This window comes from Mesoplodon bidens (assembly GCF_964165515.1).
Source record: "Mesoplodon bidens genome assembly, chromosome: 3".
NCBI lineage: Eukaryota > Metazoa > Chordata > Mammalia > Artiodactyla > Ziphiidae > Mesoplodon > Mesoplodon bidens.
In genome coordinates, this window is record NC_138178.1 from 46,325,386 (window position 1) to 46,338,746 (window position 13,361).

Sequence of the window (13,361 nt, forward strand, 5' to 3'; positions counted from 1 at the left end):
AATTTCCCAAACTGGAAAAGAGTCAAAGTTCAGGGTTGCAGTAGTGGGGACACCAGCCCTGTTTCCTCGATCACCCCAAGTGATAGCCAGACCTCAGATAGATGCATGGTGGCCCTATGGAGGCTGGATCGCCCTGCCACTCTTGGTCTATGAGCAGAGCTGTTGCTTGGCTTCTAGGGACCATGTATCCCTGAACAATGAAGTTGTCAAAGTCCATCTTCCCCCATTTTCTGGGCTCAACATAAATCTTCCAGACTCTAGTGCATTTCTAGGGAAGAATGGAGGCAAGCCCAGTAATAACTGGGATTGGATTTCCTTCTACTTCAGTGGAATTAAGGCTGGGCTCATTTAAGTCTGAGGTGAATTTAATTTGATTTAAACACGATAAAGAAACGTGACATTTCTTGCACGCCCAAATTTGTACTTACAGCTTTAAACCTAACTAGTGGTGGATACTATATACGAAGCAGTGTTAAGCGAGATGTGTAAGATTAAGCATCACAGTGAATGACATAGCTAATAACTGCTGAGGGAGTTAAGAGAAAGCAAAGAGCAAATGGAGGTGGCTTCACGGAGGGCCAAAAAAAAAGTAAAAAGGAGGTGGCTTCACGGAGGGCTTCGGACAGAGTTGGAGTGTAAGGAAAGGGAAGTCTATGAAAGTGGGAGAAAGAATGGCAGCAAGCCAGAAGGAAAAAGCAGTGTGAACAGAAGCAGGAAAATCAGCATGACTAAAGAGACAAACAGGAGACTGGCCTAACCGGAGTGAATAGCTGATGATAAAGGTTGCACTGGGTACCAAATTCCAAATCTCTGCTTCTGTCCTCGCTGTATAAGGCAGGGTTGTATCAGAGAACAACCAGTAGAATATATTATAAATTTCCTGTAATATTCATTATGATCACATATTTATCACAATATTTATTGTAATTATTCTATTATAATATATAATTTAAAGGAACTGGCTTGCCTGATTGTGCAGGTTAATAGGTCCAAACTCTGTAAGGCAGGCCAGTAGGCTGACAGGCCAGAAACTCTTGGGCAGGAACAGGCGCTGCAGTTTACAGGTGGAATTTCTTCTTCCTTAGGAGAAACCTTAGTTTTGCTCTTAAGGCCTTTCACTTGATTAGATGGAGTCCACCCAGAATATCAAGGATAATCTCCTTTACTTAAAGTCAAATGACTGTAGATGTTAACCACATCTAACAAAATTCCTTCACAGCAGCACCTAGGTTAACATTTAATTTGAATAACTGGTACATTAGCCTAGTCAAGTTGACACATAAAACTAACAGTCACATTCACTACACTCTTTATGTCATCCCTCATGTATTTGAGAAGAGGGGGAAGTCTTTGGACTTTCTTCTTAGGAACCTCAGGAAAGATCCTGTCCTATGAAGTAGGCCAACTTGTGTCCTTTCCTTGGGTATATTTATTTTCTTTGCTCTTTTTTGTATATAAATATACATACTCCCAGGAACTTCCTGTTTTTCTTCATCCTTCCCTCCTGCCCCTATTACCTGAAGTTGTACCAAGTAAGAATTGTGGTTTGACGTTAGTATAGGTTTTTTTTTAATCTTTTGTTTTTTGTTTTTCCTATTTATAGTGCCTCTAGTGTACCTATTAGCATCATTCTCCTGAGTTGGCCAAGCCCTCAGGTTTCTGCCTTCTGTAGCTACCTTCTAAAGGGCTCAGCTGATGTAAGCCTCCATCCTTGTCACTTGTAACCCTGGGTCTGTGGTTGGAACAGGGCTCAGCATCCAACATAAGGGCAACCAATCCCCTGGCTGGACAGTGACCTGTGAGCTGGCTAAAGATAAGGTCTTTGCTCAAGGAAGAGGTTAGTAATTAATTAACAAATTGATTCCTTTCTTGGAGAATATGAATATGATAAAGAGAAACAGTTAGGCAGTTGGCGGTAAAAAAAAAAAAAAAAAAAGTAGCTAAGAGACACAAGAGAGGCAGGCCTCAGAAACCATTAGGCAGCAGCAACCAGTAGAGGGAATAAGTAAGAGGCAACTGTGAGAAGACAAGCAGAAAAGGCTTTCAGAAGATAAGATAGTTGCTTAGTAATGGTAGGAGCAATAGGCCCAGAGGTGGATAGAAACTGGGGAGATTTTTTGATGGAGCTCCAGAGTAAGAGGGCATCAATGACGAAGAGCAGATTATTGGCCAGGCCTTGGGGAAATCCAGAATAACTGACCAGAAACCAAGGAGCAGGAAGTCTAAGCGACTTCATACAGACTTGAAGAGAGCTAGGGAACTAAAAGTCCATTTAGGTTCCAATGAAGTTCTAGCAAGTGGTTTATTTCCTCAGATCCCCAGGAGAAGGTTTCCATTGCTACCTTACTTTAGGATGGATCTCTCTCTTCCAAAAGATTTACACATGAGGTTATGGTCCTGATCATCTGAAGGGCTCAATTCAATGTCAAGAATTGCGTCCTCTTGAAAGTCTTACCTTATCCATTCCTCATCTCACCCGCACCCAGGTTGAGTTAGCTGTCCCTTTTCTGTGGTCCTTTAGGACCTCACACAGCCTTATGTCAAAGACACTATCTCATTATATGGTAATTGTAGGTTTACTTGTCAACTTCTTGTACCTACCCTCCCCACTGTTGGCTCCAAGTACTGTGAACTGTATGTGGTTAGAATGTATGTTTTTATTCTTTTCTGTATCTCCTACATATAGTACAGTCCCTACCATAAAGTAGCCAAATAATAAATGTTTGTTGAATTGAATTATTGAGTTAGAGAGAGCTCCTTTTGTTTAGGCCAAGAAAAAAAAAGGCAGAATGCAGGAAAAAGCAGAAAGGGCTAATAAGAAAACTCAATAGCTTGTCCGTAATAATAGTGCAGGTACTAAGAACTTAGTTAATTCATACTTAAAATTCATGTCTCTGTGACTATACAAAACTTTCCTAAGCAGCCAAATATTGTCTGTTCAACTAGACATCTGGTGCTATGATTCTCCAGTTTTAAAGGTACTTTGGCCAGCCCTCTTCCTTTTAAGGAGAAGAGTCAGCTACCTTCTCCCTTCAGCCTCCAGTTTCTCATCTGAATTCAGATCCACACTCTTGGACAGGCCAGTCTTGAGTCTCACTCTCAGGGACATCCCTTGGGCTTCGGAGCTGAGAGTCCAGGACCCAAATCCCAGCCATACCCCTTGCCACTTTTGTAGTCCCAGACAAGTCCTTCACAACTCTCTGAGCCTCAGTTTCGAAGTGGTAGAAATGGGGAAATAGGACTCCCTTACATAGTTATCCTGAATGTTTGATGAAAAATATTTGTGAAAATACCTAGCACAATGTTTTATACTTAGTAAGAGCCAAATAAATGTGAATTTCCTGTATATTTTATTCCTGAGGAGGTGGAGAAGGGAAGGGAAGACATAGGATGATGGTGGAGGACAAGGACCTTGACAGTAACAGGGGCCCTGAAAATCAAAAGGGCCAGCAGCCGAGGGACCGTGTGCCACCACTTGAAAATCTGATAAAGCACAGGTCTTAGTCATCCAAAGCCACACTGCACCTGAGGCAGCTGCCATAGGAGATTTTTTGATCAGAGTGTGGAAGGACATTCAAACCCTGCCAGGTTGAAATTGGGGCACAGTTGATAGTGAGATAGGCATCATTAATGGCAAAGGGAAAAGTTTTTGCCTACACCAAGCAGAGAAAATTTTGAGATTCATCTAATGCTGTCTCAGAGAGCTCTGAGTATGTACAGAGGCAACCCCTGCAAATAAACCCAACACTGGAAATGGAGAAAGAAGGGAAGGTGTTAATAATCAATTGAGGAATCTCAGAGTATTCATAGGAATATCACATCCATATGTATCCCTTCTGAGGTCCCGAAAGAAAGCCCAATGAGACCAGCTACTCTTCCCAGGGACTTAAGGGCCCAGATAACGTGTGTGTGTGTGTGTGTGTGTGTGTGTGTGTGTGTGTGTGTGATTGAGGGAGGGGGGCGTCAGGGTTTATGTTTTCTAGCTGCTCTAGGTAGAGTTCACTTAAATCAGGATTAAAAACTGTTAAAGTTAGCTCATAAACAGGCTAACTGAACAGGCTGCTTGGCAGGCAGGGATTGAGGTATGGCAGGATGGGGGTAGCATTCCAAAACAGGATGAGCTTGTTAGTCAGATTTTTCTGACTGAAAATGTCACAGATGTCACTGATTGCTGCCTAACGTGTCATTTGTTTTCAGGCAGAAAATGTGGCTAAATGATTACAGCTCTGCAGCAACCAGTGTCTCCCACCCCCATGAAGGAACACTTTTTAATTGAATGGACCACCGAATCTATTTTTAAAGGCAAGTGACTCAAGACTAAGTACCCCTTTTCACTCTAGTTGGTGAACATCGTTTTCTCATTTCGAGTCCCCTCAGAGATGCTGTTGGATTAGGGCTTCAATGTTCTTTCTGTGTCGTAGATGCTCTTTCTAAGTATATTTTTTAATGTTTTGAAATTTTAAAAATGGTAAGATAATAAGTGCCACCCACAAATAAATTATATTTAATGGTGTTTTGAAAGAGTTAGTTTTAAAATCCTGTGTATGAAGATTAAATCAAGATGTCAGACTGAAGTAAGCTTACCTCTACGAAATCTTATGAAATGACAGAAAAGGTTGAGAGATGGGGGAAAGGGGAAGGGGGAGAGGAATAATTGGTAACAGGACTGGGGACCAAAAAGTGTCATCAGTGTATCAGAAAATTTGGAAAATTTTCTTGGAAAAACAAATTAGAGCACCTGAACCTCAAATACTCCTAAGCTTAAGACTGCTAAAGGAGTAGACGCAATTTCAGGGGCACTCCCATCTCCGAAAGAGCAGATTCAGTGTGTAGAGGGTGCTAGCATAATGACCAGAGCAGTGAATGAAGACATAGCAGTTGGAGCAGCTGGACTGCTGATCTCCTTCCCTTTTCCTGCTTAGAATTGTCCACAGATTAAAGCAGTGAGGCTGTGGGTCCTGGGAGCCAAAGATAGAATAATAGCAATGGACTCCAGGAGGGACAGGGAGACCCCTCGCTCTGAAATCACTCTGCCCAGCAGTATGTCCTTCCCTTCTCCTATAATCACCGGAGTCAACTCACATTAAGCAGAAGTAGAACACTAAAAGGAATTTTCATTTACAATGTAAAAGATTAATCAACGTAAGAATAACCCAAGTTTGTAGAGGCACCAAACTCAGTAAATACTGAAATAATACCTGTGGAAAGATAAATGAAAAGATAAGTATAAATTTCATCTTATTTTAAGAAAAATATAACTATAAGTAAAATATATACTTATAAATGCTACAAATTAACAATTATCTTCAAAGAGATTAGGACATTATTACATTAGTGGAAAGGAAGCAAACAGTGATCTTAGGGGTTAAAAACATGATTTCCAAAATAAGAAAACTCAGCAAATGTGTATCATCAATAGAAATTCCTTGAAAGGATAACTGAATTTTGGATGAATTTTAATAAAATAAATAATGAATCCAAGAAAGGTGAAGATATTCAAGAAACAGTGGAAAGGAAAGAAACTAGTTAACTTGTCTAATTATGGCCTGTGTTTAAAAATTAGTAACATAAAATTAAAATCTAGATTAGATGCTGGCAGACTTTTTCTGTAAAAGACCAGAGAGTAAATATTTTCAGCTTCGTCATCCATACAGACTCTATCTTAACTACTCAGCTCTGCTGCTATAGTGTGAAAGCAGCCATAGATAATATGTAATTGAATGGGCCTGTTTGTGTTCCAATAAAACTTTATTTACAAAACAGGCAGCAGGACAGATTTAGCCTGCCTGCCACCCCTGTTTTGGATGAATGCAGCATAAAGATGGCAGAGACAAGGTGTGATGAAGAGATAAGAGGGAAGTTCAAAAAGCATGTAAGACACACACACACAACCAGATGGCAGGAAAAAAGTGAAATCATCAGTAATCAAGATATGTGACAAATGGATACAATTTCCTAAATAAAGAGAGAAAAATCTCAAAATCTGTAAAAGAACAACATGTCTAGTCAGAAGGTATTTAGAAGAAATACATCTAAAAAGAAGGTTGAAAATAAAAGAACATACAAAGATAAATAAGCCAAATAACTAAAAATAGATAACAAGTGTGGTAATATTAATGTTAGAACAAAAAAGAGAATTTAATGTAAAGAGGATTTGACAAGATAAAGAACATTTATGTTGATGAAAGATACAATTCCATAAGAAGATCAATTAATAATGAACCTTTACAAACCTAACAATATAACATCAGAAGTCATGTTTATAATATAACATATAAAGTAAAAACTGATAGAAATACAGGTAGTGATGAAAAATACACAGCTATTTTGGAAGACTTCAACTCAGAAATTGACAGATCAAGTAGGAAAAAAGGAAGCAAGCATAGTGAGAATTTGAATAACACAATAAAGAAACTTGACTGAATAGGTGTAAAGGACTGTACACAATAAATGGTGAATGCATAATCTCTTCAAACACACATGCAACATTAACTACTTTCTAAAACAAAGAGAGAAAAGAAAATGTTAATAAATTCCCAGATAAGAAATCATTCAGGTCACATTCTTTGATCACACTGCAATAAAATATGGAGTTAGCACAAAATAATACAATTTTTATAACTTGGAAATAAAAAACCCACACCTTTAAATAACTTTAACTTAGAATAACTTTAATGAAAAGAAATGTAAAATGAAGCTATCAATTATTTAAACATAACAATGCCAAAAATTTATTAAACACTACTATACAACCAGCTTTGTGCTAAGTGATCCACCTGGATTATCTCATTTTATTATCACAATAATCCTGAGAAGTTGATTCCATTATCGTCTCATTTCACAGATGAAGAACTGAAACACAAAGCTCTGTTAAATAACCTGCCCAAGGGCACATAGTCCATAGATGACAGAGTTGGGATTTGAACCTAGATAGTATAGTCCAGAGCCAGTATATTTAACTGCTACAACAAGAACAATGAGATCAATACAATTCAAAATCTATACATACTCAGAGAAATCTTATAGCCCTGGATGCATACATTAGAAAATAGGAAAAGATTGAATGGAAGTAAATCATGCATACAGTTCAAGAAGCTAAAGGAAGAGAAATAAAAATATATAAGGAAAGTATTACTAAAGAAAAAACCAGAAATGCATGAAATAAGGAGTAGAGTTAATCTGAATAAAATTAAAACTGATCATCTGAAAAGAACCAAAAATATCAAAAGTCTAGAATGTTTAATCAAGGTTAAAAAAAAAAGAAAGACAGAATTATCAACCTTTGAAATAAGGGACATTATAAGTATAGAGTAGATTCTAAAAAATCTGAGATGAATACTAAATTTAAGATAATGAATTAGAAAATTCTAGATTAAAATAATTTCTGGAAAATAGAAATCACCAAAATTGACCCATGAAGAAATAGTCACCTTAAAACAACAAACAACAATAATAAAAACAATGAGAGCATTGAAAATGTAGTCAAAGCTCTCTCATAAAAGGTCACCAACCAAAGATGTTTCTATAAGTAAGGAACAAATAATCCCTATGGTATATTAATTAGTTAATCCAAAGCATAGAAAAAATAGAAAGTTTTCTAACTCATTTACTTTGGAGCTGACATGGCCTGAATTTTAAAACTGGAAAGAAAAGCGTACACTCACTTATGAACACATATACGGATATCTTAAGTATTGGTATTAGTAAAGTGAATCCAGAAATGTATTTTTTAAATGTCATAAGTAAGAAGGATTTATCTAAGCTATTCAAGGCTGATTCAAAATTCAAAATATATTAATGCAAATCATTACATTCAAAATAAAAAAAAATATTAAGAGATGCAAATGGCGTTTGATATAATTTGACATCTTTTTTTTAACATCTTTATTGGAGTATAATTGCTTTACAATATTGTGTTAGTTTCTGCTGTATAACAAAGTGAATCAGCTATTTGTATACATGTATCCCCATATCCCCTTCCTCTTGCATCTCCCTCCCACTCTCCCTATTCCACCCCTCTAGGTGGTCACAAAGCACAGAAGCCTGTGCTATGCAGCTACTTCCCACTAGCTATTTTACATTTGGTAGTGTATATATGTCAATGCCACTCTTTCACTTTGTCCCAGCTTACACTTCCCCCACCCCATGTCCTCAAGTCCATTCTCTACATCTGTGTCTTTATTCCTGTCCTGCCCCAGGTTGATAAGAAAGAAAACCACTTTTGCAAACCAGAAATAGAAAGAAACTTCTCTGTTTTAATGAAAGATATCTGCATACACAAGCATCATACCTAATGAAGTATTAGAAGCTTTCCCACTAAAGTTTTTTCAATATTGCTTTGAGAGTCCTGGCTAATGCTATATGATAAGAAAAAAAAAGTTAAAAGTGGCAAACCAGGAGAAAATATTTTCAAAATATATATTATTACATTTAATAAAGAACACCCCAAAATTGATAAGAAAAATATAAACAACCTAATAAAAACATGTGCAAAGGATCTAAATAACCACTTCAATAAGGAGAAATGTAGATAATGAATAAAAAGTAATTTAAAATAACAGTGAATTCCATTTTTTTTTTGCCCTTAGAACTGGCAAATTTGATTGATAATATCTAGTGTTTATAAAGATGTTGTGAAACAGGTATTTTCATATACTGCTGGTCAGAATGTAATTTGTAAGACTTTCTTAGAAAGCAATTTAGCAGAATTTACCAAAATTTTTATTCTACAATTTCTTTTACTCAGCAATTTTGTTTCTACTGTTTCAGCCAAAAGAATTGTTCATAGTACACTAAAAAGAAAATACTTGTTTGTGTGCACCAGGAAATTTTAAGAAAGTTTGTTGCAGCATTGTTTCAAATAGTGAAAAATTAGGAGTAATTTATATATCCATTAGTAGGGAAATTAATTATGTTATATTGATACAGTAGAATACTGTGCAGCTGTTAAAATGAGACTGATCTGTATTTGACAGAAAGAGCTGAGAGATGTATTTTTAGGCTAAAAATAAAATTACAGAATTATTATGAAGTGTGAATGTGAATTTTTTAATGTTACACATACATGTGCATATACATATATATGTGCATGTAAATGTATAAAAAATAATTTGGAAGTAGAATCACCTAATGGTTTTTTTTAGGGAGGACAGCAAGAATGAGGGACAGGAAACAGAGGTAAGACTAATATTTTAGTCTCTATATTTCAGTGTTGTTTGAATCTTTCAGTGAAAATATACCCTGTAAATTTCTATGATTTTTTAAAGTTTTTTTTTGAGTTTTAACATACTGAGACTAAAGTGCACAAATTGTAAGTATATAGCCCAATGAATTTTTACACGTGTATTACTCATGTAACCACTGGGTTACTCATGTAACCCAGATCAAGATGTAGAATATTTCTGCTCCCTAGAATGTTCCATCGTGGTCCTCTATTGTACCCACCACCACAGATTATTTTATCTGTCCCTGAAATTCATAGAAATAGAATCATACAGCTTGTTCTAATTTTGTGTCTGGCTCTTTTTGTTTCATATCATGTCTACTATACTAATCCATGTTATCAGTTCTTTTCTATTGCTTATAGTACCCCACTGTATGAATACACCACAATTTAGTTATCCATTCCTCTGTTGATAGACATTTGAGTTATTTCCAGTTTGGGGCTATTAGGAAGAAAACTGATATGACTTGCCTTGTACATGCCTTCTGAGATATTCATGCATTTCTCTTATATACCTAGTACTGGAACTGCTGGGTCGTAGAGGAGGTTTTAGTAGAGTGATTCAAGGTAGTTGTAACAATTTACACTTTCATTAGTGTATATGGAAGTTCCAGTTCCAGTTGCTCCATATTCTGGCTACCACTGCATATTGTCAATTCTTTTCATTTTAGCCATTCTGATGAGTCCGTACTGATATTACATTTTGGTTTTATTTTTATTTGCATTTCCTTGATAACTAATCATATGGAACATCTTTCCATGTACTTATGTCCAAGCTGATATTCTCTTTTCTAAAACTCCCACTCAAGTTTTTTCTCATTTTGTTTGAGCTGTTTATCTTCATTATGTTGTTTATCTTTTTTTTACGGATTTGTTGGCATTCTTTAGATATTATGGCTATGAGATATTTTTTGGATATATATGCTACATCTATGATATGTGTATATAAACATGCATATATATATGCATATATATCACAAATATCTTCTCTTAGTCTATGACTTTCTGGTTCACTCTCTTGATGGTGTACTTCGATAAATAGAATTTCAGAATTTATAAATCTTTTATGGTTCATGGTGTTTTGGGTCTTATTTAAGAAATCACTGCCTACCCCAAGGTAATGGAATTATTCGTCTATGTTATCTTCTAGAACAGGGGTCAGCAGACTATGGCCCATGTGGCCTGCCACCTGTTTTTGTAAATAAATTTTTATTGGAACACAGCAATTCCAATTCATTAATGTATTGTCTATGGTTGCTTTTGTGCTGTAACAACAGAGTTGAGTAGTTGCAACAGAGACCATGTGGACCACAAAATTGAAAATATTGAGTATCTTGTACTTTACAGAAAAAATTTACTAACCCCTGTTCTAGAAAATTATTGATTTCCTTTCATATTAGGCCTATAATCCAATTGGAATTAAGTTTTGTAAATGGTATAAAATAGGGTTAAAGTCTGTTACGTATGAATTATCTAATTGCTCCGGCATCAAGTTTTGAAAAAAAAACTCATTACCACAAAATTGCAGTAGCACCTTTGTTGTATATCAGGTTGCTGTATAGGCATGGGCCTGTTTCTAGACTCTCTCTTCTATTTCACTGTTTGTTTATCTATCACTGCACCAGTACCACACTATCTTAAATATTGTAGGTTTATGCTAAGTCTTGGTATCTGATATTGTAAATCTTCCAACAATTTCTTCTTCCTGATTTTTTGACTCTTGCATTTCCATATAAAGTTTAGAATTCCCTGATAAATTTCCACAGAAAACTTTGCTGGGAATTTGAATGTGACTGCATTGAGTCAATAAATTAATTTTGGGAGAATTGATGTCCTTATAAAACAGAGTCTTCAAATCCGTGAACATGGTATATTTATCTATTTGTTTAAGTGTTCTATGGTTTCCCCTACAATGTTTTGTATTTTTCAGTTTAACAATCTTGCATGTCTTTCATCAGATTCATTCCTAGATATTAGACCATTTCCAAAGCTATTGTTAATAGTGTTGTATCTAAAATTTTATTGACTGATTGTTTTTGCAAGTATAATATATAGAAATGCAATAGATTTTTATATATTGACTTTGTATCTAGTGACCTACCTAAATTCATTTATTAATTCTAATAGTGTACATATTTTTTGGAGTTTTCTATATTGACAACCACGTCACCTGGAATTACATTTTTACTTGCTCCTTTCCAATATTTATACCTCATAATTCTTGTTTTGTGCCCTTTTGCACTAATTGGGACCTATGGAACAATAATTAACAGAAATGATGTAAACGAATGTATTTGAATTGTTCTGAACTCAGGGAGAAAGCACTCAACATTTCACCATTAAATATGTGAGCAATAGACTTTTTATATATAAACTTAATCATATTAAAGAGGTTCTCTTCTATTCCTAGTTTGTTGAGAGTTTTTATCATGAACTAGTGGTTAATTTAATTGGATGCCTTTTTGTATCTGTTGAGGTAATCATATGGCCTTAACATTCACTTTTTGTTAAAGAAGTGAATTATATTGATTAACTTTCAAAATTTAAACCATTTAAAAAACATTTTTTGGCCACACCCTGTGGCATGTGGGATCTTAGTTCCCCCACTAGGGATCAAACCCATGGCCTCCATTGGAAGGTGGAGTCTTAACCACTGGGCCACTGGGGAAGACCCTAAACCATTTTTTATTCCTAGAATAAGCGAATTTGGTCATGACGTAGTACATATATTCTCTGGATTTGATTTTCTAATATTTTATACTAATGTGTGTATCAATTAATAAGAAGTACTCTTATGCAGTTTTCTTTTCTTGTAATTTCCTTGTATATGTTTGTATCAGGCTTATGCTGGTCTCATAAAATGAGTTAGGAAGAAGTGCTCTCTCTCTATTCCTTAAAAGAGGTTGTACAAGATAGGCATTATTTCTTTCCTTAAGTGTTTGGCAGAAATCACCAGTAAAGTCATCTATACTCGAATTTTCTTTGGGATAGATTTTAGTTACAGATTTAATGTATTTCTTTCTTTTATTATTTATTTATTTTACCTTATCCATTTTTTCCTTTTTATTTTTTAATTGAACTATAGTTGACACACAATATTATATTAGTTTTAGTTGTACAACATACTGATTCAGCATTTATATACATTACAGACTGATCACCACAATAAGTCTAAGTCCATCTGTCACCATACAAAGTTATTACAATAGTATTGACTATATTCCCTATGCTGTACATTACATCCCTATGATTTACTTATTTTATATCTAGGAGTTTGTACCTCTTATTCCCCTTTACTTGTTTTGCGTAACCCCCTACTCCCCTTCCCTCTGATAACCACCAGTTTGTTCTCTGAATCTATGAGTCTGTTTCTGTTTTGTTTTGTTTATTCACTTATTTTGTATTTTATTTTATTTTTTATTTTTTGCAATGTTGTCAGTTTTGTTTTTGCATAGGAAAAACATCATAATGACTAATGAGAAGATTAAAATGGTCTCTGTGAATCATCATCTCTTGCCAGTGGTTATTCAGATTCAGAGTGGAGTATGGGATACTCTCTCCTTAAAAATTTGTCAAAAGCAGTGGCTCTCAACCAGGGGCAGTTTTGCCCCTGAGGGGTTGTTTTGTATTTTAGATTCCACATGCAAGTGATAACATAGAGTATATATCTATGGCTGAGTAATATTCTCTTATATATATATAATACATATATATATAATATATATGTATCTCACAACTTCTTTATCCCTTTTTCTATAGATGGACATTTAGGTTGCTTCCATATTTCCACATTGGCTATTGTAAATAATGCTGCAATGAACATAGGGGTACATATATATTTTTGAATTATATTTTCATTTTCTTCAGATAAATACACAGAGGTGAAATCATATGAGATCATATGATAGTTCTATTTTTAGTTTTTTGAGGAACCTCCATACTGTTTTCCATAGTGGCTGCACCAATTTACATTCCTACCAATGGGGCATGAGGGTTTCCTTTTCTCCACATCTTTGCCAACACTCATTATTTTTTGTCTTTTTGATAATAGCCATTCTGACAGGTGTGAGGTAATATCTCCTTGTGGTTTTGATTTGCTATTCCTTGATGATCATTGATGTTGAGCATGTTTTCATAT

General features: G+C 35.3%; 1 protein-coding gene across 2 annotated transcripts in view; it reads left to right on the forward strand.

The window, feature by feature from the left end:
* TEX9 (testis expressed 9) overlaps window positions 1-13,361 on the forward strand; it is a 221,453-nt gene that overhangs the window by 6,325 nt on the left and 201,767 nt on the right. For both annotated transcript variants that reach the window (XM_081227396.1, XM_081227395.1), the window contains exons 2-3: window positions 4,198-4,306; window positions 9,148-9,177. In XM_081227396.1, the coding sequence (XP_081083522.1) occupies window positions 4,215-4,306; window positions 9,148-9,177 (122 nt within the window). In that variant the 5' untranslated portion in view covers window positions 4,198-4,214. The remainder of the gene's footprint in view (window positions 1-4,197; window positions 4,307-9,147; window positions 9,178-13,361) is intronic.